The 12,842-nt window shown below is 30.5% G+C and overlaps 1 protein-coding gene across 1 annotated transcript; it reads right to left on the bottom strand.

Moving 5' to 3' along the window:
* Positions 1 to 3,651: 3,651 nt before the first annotated feature.
* LOC141711824 (uncharacterized) lies at positions 3,652 to 8,807 on the bottom strand. The gene is made up of 9 exons (XM_074514510.1): positions 8,576 to 8,807; positions 8,264 to 8,491; positions 7,482 to 7,603; positions 7,127 to 7,187; positions 6,826 to 6,966; positions 5,921 to 6,028; positions 5,535 to 5,763; positions 5,197 to 5,448; positions 3,652 to 4,604 (listed from the first exon to the last, which is right to left on the bottom strand). The coding sequence occupies exons 1-9, from the start codon at positions 8,723 to 8,725 to the stop codon at positions 4,522 to 4,524; spliced, it is 1,374 nt and encodes a 457-aa protein (XP_074370611.1). The 5' UTR covers positions 8,726 to 8,807; the 3' UTR covers positions 3,652 to 4,521.
* Between the last annotated feature and the right edge of the window lie 4,035 nt (positions 8,808 to 12,842).

The raw sequence follows: 12,842 nt of genomic DNA, 5'->3' as shown, positions 1-12,842 counted from the left end.
ACTGTTAACAAAGTAAGATTAAGTTATATGTATGTGTGTGTTAGCATGTAAATTATTATATGTTAGATCTCTTAGTAAATTATGATGATTTCAGTTATTTATATGCTAAATATCTGATTTATGTACATGTATAATCATTATTAAAATCTAGTGAGATAATTGATTACTTAAATAACATGCATTTATAATTATTCAAAAATTAAAATTATGTAATAAATAAATTGTTATAATTTATATAAGGTATTCACATTATCACTAACAAACAATCCATATCTATTTTTTACGCAACTGGGTATCAATCATGGTTGTAACATAAAAATGAATTATATGTTTTTAAGACTTATTATTGATATTCATGTTTTTTTTCAAGAATTCGAAAGAAAATTTATATTTATATCGTTATTTAAACCAATTTAAATTTCTTTCATTACGACTCTAATATTTCTTAATATAATAATTTGATAACATTTTATACTATTTTTCTAAAATTAAAAAATTTCAGTTCGATAAACTTTTATAAATATTAGTTGAACTGACTAATTCCTTCAGATTATTGAACAATATATATATTTTCCCTTAAATAATATAAAATGCATTGAATCAAATGCTACAATATAGTATAGATATAACTTTTATTTGAATAATTCAAAATATTAAAATAATTCAAAATATATGTACAATATTATCTTCATTAATGTATATTGTTGATCTAAAAGAAGGGTGAAAAACCAAAATATCCACCATTTGGGAAAATTTGTCCAAAATGCTGATTGGCGGGGAGTTCTGCCCTAAATACCCACTGAACACGCATTGCTTACATGCGGATTCTAATTTTTTAAAATTTGTAAAGAACACGCATTGCAAGAATGCGTGTTTCTTTTTTGATTTTTAGCGAGATGCGTATTCTTACTAATTTTAAAAAGAAACACGCATTCTTGCAATGCGTGTTCTTTACATTTTTTGAAAAGCCTGAATACGCATGCGTGTAATGCGTAATCTGTGGGTATTTAGGGCGGAACTCGCGCCCACGGGCATTTTGGGCATTGAAAGCTGAAAACTGGTGTATTTTGGGCATTCTTTCCTAAAAGAATTCTCTTTAAAAATTTAAATTTTTTAAAAGTGAAAAATGAAAAATAAATCGATTTAATATATCATCGTAGTTTTAACAAATCTAGTGAGATCTCATTTCATATTTCAAATATTCTTGAAATTGGACAAATCTCAAAAATAATAATGCGTTACCAGTGAAGTTAGTAATTTTAATATAAATAATCAATTGACTTGATCCAATAAAGACTTCAAACACATTAATTTATATTAATATAAGATATTACAAATTTTTACATTATTGGTAAGATATTCTCGTTGAGCTTGTAATTTAAATTTACTAAACGTAGAATGTGACGATGTTTTTCGGTCATGTTATGTAGTCAAATTTCGAGTATTTTTTGAATAATGGGCCAAGTTTTAAAATGCATTGACTCATTATAATTCGAACTTATCTAAATATTTAATACAAATATAGATTATTTATATATAAGCGATTCTATTTTCAATATTTTTAAAAAAATTATATATGTACATTTTAATTACTTTTTATAATAAAATATATGTTAAAAATATATGAAATATATTTTCAAACTAAAAAATGATTAAAAAAATAGGATAATAATTCATTTATGTACTATGCCTAATTTTATATCTAGAATTTTAATTCTTTAAAATTAACTGTACAAATATTCAACTAATTATCCTTTTTTTTTGCGAAATTCAAGTAAGTATCTTTAAAGTCAAATAAAATATTAATTTAGCACACTTACATATTATGTATATGATAAAAAGCACATGTGACAATATGGTGTAGTGGTAAGAGGTTGTATAGTTGAATTAAATAACTGGAGTTTGATTCCCACAAATCACATCTTTTATATTAATATTAAAAACATGGGTAATTTAGTATTTTTAATGAGACTTTTTAATCTCATGAAATTATACCCTTGATAATTTAGTTGTTCTCCTATTATATATAGAAGAGATTTAGTGAGATAATTCATTTATCGAAATTATATTAAATGTAAGAATTTGACGGATTGAAGGCACTCGGCATGAAAGAAAAAATATTACAACGCCAGATTACACTTTTCAAAACAGAAAAAAAGGTTTCTCACATACTTCTACTTCCACTTTGCTGTTCCACTATGAGAGAATAGAAATGTAAATACCACCGCCCATAGAATTTATAAGAAGTATGATTTGACAAAAACGAGTAAAATTCTTCTGTTATAGTAACATACAAAAAACGAAACCAAACTAGACGTTTTGAACACGGGAATATGTTAATAATTATAGTAAAACATTCATTCAGGTCCTACTACCACATTCTTCACGACTAAGTGGCAAATTTTCAGAGTTTTTCCAATATAGCATTTCACGGGTCCACAGTGAAGGCCACATCGAACTATAATTCAATGAACATAACACTAGTACACAATTGTTTTCCAATTGGTAAGAGATTGGTGATGTTACGGGCAGAAAATAACCTCATAAAAACTAAGAACAGTCAAGACTTAAGATAATATGCATGGATAAGACCAAGTACATGCACTGGTGGACAGTGGAGGAACTAGGGGGACCGAAGGGAGCCCCGATCTCCGTCAATTGCGGAATAACTTCAAAATTTTAATATAAAATTTTAAAATTTACTATCAAAAATTTTTTTGGCCCCCCTACATTTAAAAAAAAAAATTAAAATTGAGAATTGATTATACAAAATTTTATTGATTTTGTTAATTAATAACAACTTCTTTAACTTTAAAGACTGAAATATGTGCTATTTTGTCTCATCATAATCTTAATGTCCAGAACATAAGAGGTGAGGATATGATGATGCTGGTAATATGCGTGGTGAGTGGAATGGGCTGCAAGCCTTGTTTCTTAAAAATTGTCCTTATGCATATTCTATTCATTGTCTAGCACATCAATTACAATTAGCACTTGTGGCTGCAACAAGAGAATTACCTCAGATTCACACTTTCTTTCAAAATATGGTCTTTATTATCAATGCGGTTACTAGTTCTTCTAAGCAGCATGATGAGTTGCAAGCTAATCAAATTGCTGAAATTGAACATTTAAAGGAAATAGAAGAGATTCAAACAGGTAAATGTCTCAATCAAATTAGAACATTACAACGTCCCGGAGATACTAGATGGAGTTCACATTTCACTGCTATATGTAGTTTGAGAAGAATGTATGGTTCTACTCGCTCGGTTTTAATTGACGTTGCTGCTCAAGGGACAACTTTTTCTCAACGAGGTGATGCTTAAGTGCTATTAAAATGTTAATGTCTTATGAATTTGTGTTTATTTTACATGTGGTTAAGGAGATAATGGCTATTACTGATCTACTTTGTCGAGCATTACAACAAAAGTCTCAAGATATTTTAAATGCCATGCATCTGGTTTCTGCTACAAAGATGTTGATTCAAAAATTGAGAAGTGATGGTTGGGAGAGTCTCTTAGAAAATGTGATATCATTTTGTGAACGACGTACTATCTTGATTCCAGATATGAATGCTCCCCACTTTGATGTGCTTAAATCTCTTCGTCGACAAGGAAAACAAAAGCAAATGGTGATAATGGAACATCATTACCGAGTAGAAATCTTTACAGCTGCCATAGATCAACAATTACAGGAACTAAACAATAGATTCAGTGAACAAATGACGGAACTTCTCATTTTAAGTGCATCACTAAATCCTAGGGATGGTTACAGGTCTTTCAACATAGAGAACATTTGCAAGTTAGCTGAAAAGTTTTATCCAGAAGATTCATCCAGATTTGAAAAATCTGTCTACTCTTGGTGATTTATGTCATGGATTGATAACCACAGGGAAAGATAACATGTATCCATTAGTTGATAGACTATTAAGACCTGTCTTGACTCTTCCAGCATCTACTGCAACATCTGAACGAGCTTTTTCTGCTATGAAAATTATGAAAACAAGTCTTCATAATCGAATGAAAGATGAATTTCTTAGGGATTATTTGATAGTGTATATTGAAAAGGAGATTGCGGAGACCATTTCTGCCGAGGAGATCATTGATTTTTTTTTATTTGATCAAAGACAGGCGTGCACATCTCAAATAAATCAGTATATTTTCTACTTTTATTTATTTTGGCCCCCCATATTAAATTCCTGGTTCCGCCTCTGCTGATGGATTGAACCACAAGCTAGTTCGGTCACGGTATCTCCCTGTCTCACTCTCAACTGTATCCTGTTATTCTATGTCATTACCGACTTTTCCCTGATATCAAGTTTCTCTCTTGACCAAAGACTTGTATTCACGTCAATTCTAAAACTTCTATCAATTTGAAATAAACAAATAGTTTGATTCACATTTACTCTTCCATCCGATGTAGCGCTACCAGAGTTTGTCATACCAAAACTTGGGACATCCACTGCGTGGTAATACTATATAATGGTTCCGGCATTTGATGGGATTGAAAACATAATTACACAGGTTAATCCAGTTTGTGCTTTCGGCTGCACCGAATGAAGGCTGATACGATGACATAGAGTAGCCCTGCTAGAAGAAGCAGCAGCACTGCAAGATTGATCGATGAAACAACAATCAGTAAAGAAACAAAAGAAGACATTAGCATGCAATCTGCAAAGTGTCTTATGTAAAGTATTTCATTAAGGTTCAAACTCATTCTTTGACCAATGTGGCTACATTTTATTAAAAAACCAAGTATTCCACAATGATGGTTAATGCTTAGTTATAAAGATGAAGACAGGAGGCACTTATAAGGTGAACAAGAAAAAAGTAAAAAGAGTGTGCTCGAGAATAAATTAGTTATTTCTTTTAGCATATTACAGACTGTCAGTTTTGGTTGTAATTTAGCTCTTTCTCCACAGCAAGTGATTCTAGATTTAATACGTAAACTTAAACGTATTCAGAACCTGACTCAGCAAAGTAAGCTTTTAAATAATGACATGCTTATCAATTAGTATATAAGAATGAAGTTGTCTTCTTCTTTAAGTCATTATATAATTAGACAGACAAACCGGTTCGAGTTATAGACTTGTAGGGACAACAGTTAACACTCAGAACAGCATCAAATTTTTTTCGGACCTGAGACAACTATACTGATTTTGACCGAGAGATGTTTCATAAGCTTTAGACTTAAACATACCAGCTAAGGTGCAAAAGAACAAGATGGCTAAGCGGTATCTGATAATCCATGGTAGAGTAACTTCCAAAGAGCAGTGTTTCCTGTGCTCTCGTGCTCCTATGCTATCTTTTGAACCTGTGTCTCTGGTTTGGAGGTCAGATAATGATACAATGACGCTATGAACAGGCATTCCCCTGGCATCTCTCACTTCGAGTTTCACACTCACTGGTACAGCAGCCCAATTTACATCTATCACCCCAAAGTTTGGTTGTCCTATAGCATAGAACAGAACTTACAATTTTAATGATGTAAACAACATTTTATATCAGTATTAAAATTTTATATAGGAATTAGTGTACCATATGTGCATGATTTGTATCTGCAGCTTTTGTTCTTAACCCTCATTGTGGTAGGTGTTAGCCATGCGACAAATCTTACAAATGACTGAAAAGGTGATGGGATCACCTTCTCTACAGCTTGAGTAAGCCCGCTTGAGGTCACGTCATACAGGGGATATCCAGCACCGCAGTCATATCGTGCGATTTCTCCAAAATGAACATCCCCACTTATAAAGACGACTCCATCCCTCTATACAAGTAAGATTCCAATTGATTCTTTTAAAAAAAATTATTCAGCTTTTTAGAAAGATTAAATAGCTAAAAAATACTAATAAAGCTTCAGTCCATAGAAGGAAGCGACATGCTTATGGTAGTCTATGAATTTTAAAACAGAGAAAAAGAGTCACCTTACTGTCTGATATCAACTTAAAGAGCCGCAACCTCTCCTTTGGAAAACGTCCCCAGGACTCCAAATAGAATAGAGGGCCAGTTGTTGCTGAAATATTTGATACAACCTGAATTGTGCAGTCAGGTTACCCAACCTCACATCCCAAAAAATATTCTTACAAAGGAATACCATATTTCGCAATATAAAAGTGTGTCAATCATGTTGATTGTCTTTGCATAATCTATTTATTTTGTTAAAAACATTATTTATGTGCCATACTGCCATTTTACTGTCACTTTTTGCTCTTGGCTCTTTCCTACAATTCACATGTGTGTACCAAGAGTTGGGGAGGGAGTTGCATTTAAAGTTAGGTCAAAGATCTTGATCTTAGCACAAATTTTCTGCATCACCCTATCTAACTGCCAATATGTAACAAAAATACATGTGTATTGAGGGTCCAGTACATTTCAGCAGGCCAATTTGCAAAAGAAAAACAGCTGAAGAAACTCGTTCTACCCAGATTTTTGAATTGGTTACAAAATTATTATTTAGAACCCCTCATTGTCACCATATCTTCTGTTAAAACAGAATCTTCTATTGTCTTAATCTTTACATTTTAATGACGGTTTATCTGTAAATAAACTCCCCGCTAAATGAATAAGAGTCATATTTAGCGGCTTAACGCTGAAGACCCGTTATAGCTGGTTAAATCTTGGTTTGGCACCCGTTAATAAATCCCTTACGTAACATAGAATCAAACATGATAGACAGACTACTTAAACATATTCAACCTGCTCACTTCTTTGTAAATGAGTAGGGTGACACTCTACAGCACTATCATTAGTCTTCCATATACAGAGTAGCAGCAAAATGGATCATAAATTAATCTGAAACTGCGATTCTACTGACAGAATTTTCTTAGACCTGGATAGACGATCCAATAATAGTTATAGCAGATGCAGGCCCATTCAACTCCTTCTCCAACCATGCCCATTGTGAATTTCCAAGAACATTTCCATCACTACGCAGTGGATCTCTGTGGTATCTGGTATCTAGAAGTATAACCTGAAGCAGTTGATCACTCAATTAGAAACAAATAAAATATTAGAATTCCGCCTTTTCTTATAAAGGCATATGTTTTGGTAAATAGATAATAAGTGTAGAATCCTGACGGAACACGTGGATAATGGGGAATTGCTAAGTTCCAAACACATTACAGTGCTACCTTTATTTTTTTACCCGAAGGGCCAAATGTATATGATGTGTAAACTCCGGCTTGTTTGCGGCTACAAAACAAATGAAAATTATTCAGTTCAACAGTACTAGCACTTCTATGAAGAAACAGACAGACTTGGCTTTCCAAGTAAAGAAGCAAAACATAACTGTTCACCGAGCTCTTGTAAATAATCATCTTCCATAATTAACGTCTTGGTTAAAAAAGTCAATTTGACCAAAGAATGATAATATAAACCATTTTGTTGCTAACGAACAGTTTATAAGATACCAGCAAGACACCAATTTTTCATAAAGATTATGTGCAAGAGAAGTATAATTGGATCACAATAATGAGTGCAACCCACCGTGGACTGTCCTGGGGTTCGTCCAAGAAATCAAGCAGAAGTCTTTGATTTGTGATCTTCTCACTAAATTCTTTCCCTGCATCATTTAACCCATAATCATGGTCATCCCATGTGCCAACAACCTATAAACATCATATGTTACCAAGTCAGATTGTATTTATATTTTTCCTTTTATAAAGAATCACTGTCTTCATTCAGCATAAAGTCATTATGATTCTTGCACACTCGACGATGGCATTTTAAACAATTTTATACATATTTATAAATTATAGAAGAAATAATTACAATCTGAAATAAATAGAAAATATGAACTTGTAAAAAGTAATCAAATTACAGTAACAAGATGTACAAATATTAGCTTAGTTGTCTCATTTGGGCATTTAATACATGAAAAGCAATTCTTACTTCTTATGACTTTGTGTCTTTGCCAATTAAAAGTTCTATCATAATCCAATAATATGATATGCCAATTAGTTAATCAGTCTAATGCAATTAAAGTGTAAAGCAAAAGCGAACCACAAACATGAAACATCAGCGAATGTAATTAACGTCAAAGTCATGGCAGGCCTATCTTGCACAAAACTACATATTAAACTTAAGCTTTGTAAAATGAGATAGAGTAATCCGAAATTCTTAGAAATTAGTAGTAAAATCTAAATATAAAATACGATAAAATGCAGTCGAGCAGATTTGACTTACACAACAATTACCCCGTTAATACTACTAACATTTCAGCTAAATAAGTTAAAACGAAATAACGAATAAGAAGCGACGAGGTGCACCTTAGCAGACTGTCTTAGCCGAGCATAACCGGGACCATTCTTGGTCTTTCTGTACTTCTCCTGCATTTCGAGCTCCGAAACAGGATAAAATCTAGGCACATTTTTCCAAGGTCCAATAGTCCTTTCTTTCCCAAACACTCGAAAAGGCCTCTTATTATCTCCATAAATATTATCACCCAACCAAATAAATACTTGAGGATCATACTTATTTATTGCTTCCCATATTGGCTGTTATCATTACACATTAAAGCAACAAACATTGTCTTACTAACAATTCATCAAACAAGTAGTAGTTGAATTGATGAAACTGACCTGAGGAGTGTTTTGGTCGGCGCATGATCCGAAGGCAATACGAGAAACGACAGGATCGTTTGAAGCAGTTATGCGAGTAGCAATTGTCAGAGCTCCGACAGCTATAACCGCCGCCAAGCACCGTAGAAACGGCGCCGTTTGTGTGTCCATTGAAGCTAAAGAGATTTATTGTTTTGATCAGTTGGAAGTTGGAACCCCAAAGGCCCAACCAACTAAATTATACCCCGGGGACTGGGAGTAATAATGTATTAAAAATAATAATTTATTTATTTATTTATTAATATAATTTAATAATATATTTATTATATATAGTCCACGTGTCCCCTCCTTTTTTACCGTTTCCATTTTGGCCATCCTTTCCTTTTTTACATTTTAAAATTAATTTTTGTGAAATAGTACAAAATTACAAATTTTATTTCTTAAATAACTACTTTTTTAGGAATTGGCACTGAGTAGCTAAGAATTAATATGATGCCAAGTGAGTAGATTGATGTGAAAAGAAAAGTGAGTAGATTAGAGATATGGATGAGAATTTATTCGCTATAAAGCAGCATGTATAGGATGTTCTTTGAAAAAGGTGACAAATCTGTAATTTTATTGTCATCTTCATCTGTTCGGTTGGAATTTTATTGTAAAGACTCAAGAGCTTATGTATTCATTTCAATCCTAATCCTAATGTCTCCGAAGTCGTTATCAAAGATTGGTGCTACAGCTGCCTGTTTTCTGTTGTACGTTGTCTGGTTCGGAAACTGTTTAAGCAAGTTGTCATCTTGAGTATTCTAGAACAGCTACTTTTATACCAAATTGCATTAGGATTAGGTAGAAGAGTAGTGACCACATTCTAAATTTTTGTTTTTATCCTTTTGTTAGGGTGGTATTCTGGTATTCCATCTACTCTATCAAATTTATGAATTTAATTTTGGTATAAAAGTAACTTAGAAATCTGAACTAAAAGTGGAGCTCACTATTAAATGTTAAACCAAAATTGGGTTTTTGAGTTTTGTCTTACGTGATAAACAGTTATACACAGATCAAGAAAAAATAAAAACTGTTAAATATATATACCTGATGCTTATTCGTACAGTAAAGCAAGTTCAACAAATTAACTTATACTAGCTTTATACCCGTGCCATAACTCTCAATATTTTTTATAAAAAAATTAAAACCAATAATTATTTTTTATTTTATTAAATTTTAATACAAAAATTTTATTGCTTAAATTTTCATATTCCTTAAATTTTTTGTACTTATATATTTACTTATTAATAAATTTTTATATTTTATCATGACAATCTTTGTATAATATATTAATAATTTTTTTTAAAAAATTACGGTTTTTAAAATGTTACTAATATGTATAATTGTATTTCACAATTATCATAATTATTTTTGTATTTTATTCTTAAATATTTTAACACATGTAATATATATTTGTACATATTTATTTTTAAATGATTTTTTTCAAAAAAATATATTTTTCAACCTTGTTCATTTAGTTGTTATTATTGTGACACATAATTAAAGGAGTTTGGTGATTGGATTGAAATGTTGGTTGCAGTTTGTACCTTAATTTTTAAAGTGTGTTTTTAATAATATTTTTTAGATTCTCAGTTTTTGTAATAACATTTTAAAAATATACTTTGTAATAGTATTATTTTTCATTTTATTAAAATTATATTTTATTTTAAGTTGTATTAAATTTTTATAATTATTATATTTCTTTTCAAAATTTATTATTTATAGAATTTGTAATATTAATAACCAAATATATAGTAAATATTTTCATTATTTATTAATATAAAAAATTAATTTTACGCTTGTCCCATGCAGATTAAAATTTATAAATAATTTTTTATATAAGAATTGTTTTTTGACAAAATTAGTTGGCTTATTTACTTTTTAATATAAATATCTTTTACCAAAAGTTCTATTATTTTTTTTACGGTCTTTCTAATGTGTGTGTTGGCACACATTAGAAAACCCGTTTTTTTTTATTCTAATAACTTTATTTAGATAATGATTATATAGGGGTGACGTGTGACCTCGATAATGATATTATATATATTAGTCTTGATCACTAAATTCTAATTATAATATTATAGTATTATAGTTATGATGATCAAACTATAACCATTTTTTATATAAGAATTTTTTATTATAAAATGAGCTGGGATATTTAATTTTTAATATAAATATTTTTTATGAAAAATACTATTATTTTTATTATTCAAATAATTTTATTTACATGATGATCATATTATTGTATTTTTATATTTGACATTAATAAAGTAAAACATAACATATGGATTATAGTTTAGTTTATTTTTTTCATTGTTTGATTTTTTTCACATTACAAATTTGTAAAGAGAATATTTCAATCATATCACATAATATGATTATGTAATCATTTTTCTTTTATTTATAAATTTTCTTTTCCTAATCTTATGAAGTTTAATCATGAATTGAAAAGTTGTTTGAGATTTGTATTTACTGCGTCTATAATAATATTTTATAATTTTTCGGTTCTAATAATAATTTTGAAAAAATTACTTTACACCTAATTTTCATTGTACTTTTAAATATATTTTATAAAATTTGTATTTCAATTTTGAACTTTAATGGTTTTATTATTATTATTATTATTATTATTATTATTATGATTATTATATTACTTCCTAGTTTTTATATTTTATAGGATTCATGTGGGCTAAATTTTTGAAAATAATTTTCCATTTTATCAAATGAAGTAAAACACATATAATATTTATCCTTAAATACAATATAAATGTGTAAAATTATCTATTCAAAAATATTTTTAATCGAACTTACCTATTTCATTTTTTTTAAGAAAATGATACTGCATTAACCCAATTAACAAATAATTTGTTGATTATTACTTATATTTTTTTTATTAAGACAATTGTTACTTGCATTATTGTTAGGAATATATGTGCATTAGTTTGATGATATGTTTAACAAAACACTTAAGTAGAAATTTAGTGTCTGTAGCCTCAACGGATAAGACCACTTTGGCTATCCGTTGATGGTGTAGCTTTACTTAGAAATAAGTCTAGTATAGTAGCATATTTCAGTCTCTGTATTTAAAATGTAATTCTTAGAAGTTGAGAGAAACTATGAGTCATGTTGACTACTAGATGATATGCAGATAGGAAGACCAATTGTAAATATTTCATGCCTTGTAATTTTGTATAAATGAAGTGGTATCAACGGATGACTTAAAGACCTTCAACGGATGAGAAGCTAAGCTTCAACGGATGTCTCTAAAGCTTCAACGGATAACATCCTTCAACGGATGAGAGCATCAACGGATAAATGCATCAACGGATGAAAGCTTCAACGGATAACATCCTTCAACGGATGAAGTCATCAACGAATGAAAGCTTCAACGGATGTTCTACTAATTAGCCGTTGATAAGTGGTAGTTGTACCTACAAACAGAGGCACATGGGTTGACAGAGAAAAGTGAGATGTGGTAGCCGAATTTCAGGATCAACAGAAAAAGCAGCCGTTCTTCTTTAGTACAAAGATGCAATAGTCAACAAAGTACTTGATTGAACAGGAAAAGAAGCAAGTGAAGAACTTATTTTACTATTGTAATTTTATATTGTTTTTCACTTGTACACTTGGTAATATATAAACCAAGAAGAAGCTAGTAATTAGAGAGAGATTTTCCAGAGCTGTTAAGAAATATCTTGAGAGAAAATTCATCTAGTTTGTACTAGGATGCAGCTGTGATCAACATTGTTGAACACAGATTTTCTAATATACCATCTCTGGTGGAACAACAAATCCACCAGAAAAGTTTTTAAAGTTTGTTGTGTTCTTTACATTTTGTGTTTGAATATATATCTGTCTGCATTAGCTCAAAGCAATTCATACACTTGTTCATCTAGAACACACTGCTTTAATAAACTTCTCAAAACCTGAAAAAGTTTTGAGATTTACATTCAACCCCCCTTCTGTAAATCTCATTGTTAGTCCTCTAGGAATAACAATTGGTATCAGAGCAAGCTCTTGACACACAAAGAGTTTAAAGATCTTGGAATCTAACAAAGATGAGTAAGAAGGATATTGGAGTAAAGATCCCAGTTCTTGACAAAGACAGTTATCACCACTGGAAGGTGAAAATGCACCTTCATCTACTCTCCCAAGATGAAGGTTATGTAAACTGCATTGAGAATGGTCCTCACATTCCCCACAAAGTAGCCACAGTTGCTACGGCCACAATTGCTGTTGGTCAATCCAT

The sequence above is a fragment of the Apium graveolens genome, chromosome 3, assembly GCF_009905375.1.
Source record: "Apium graveolens cultivar Ventura chromosome 3, ASM990537v1, whole genome shotgun sequence".
Taxonomy (NCBI): Eukaryota; Viridiplantae; Streptophyta; class Magnoliopsida; order Apiales; family Apiaceae; genus Apium; species Apium graveolens.
This window is presented reverse-complemented; position numbering and strand designations above follow the sequence as displayed.

What these genes read in the sequence shown, in the direction of transcription:
- LOC141711824 (XM_074514510.1), bottom strand. Translation starts at nt 8,725, where the DNA reads ATGGACACACAAACGGCGCCGTTTCTACGGTGCTTGGCGGCGGTTATA. An exon ending in TTATTGGATCGTCTATCCAG is followed by an intron (nt 6,029 to 6,825) that starts GTCTAAGAAAAT and finishes TGCACAATTCAG; the next exon opens with GTTGTATCAAATATTTCAGC. An exon ending in AGTTGATATCAGACAGTAAG is followed by an intron (nt 5,764 to 5,920) that starts GTGACTCTTTTT and finishes TTACTTGTATAG; the next exon opens with AGGGATGGAGTCGTCTTTAT.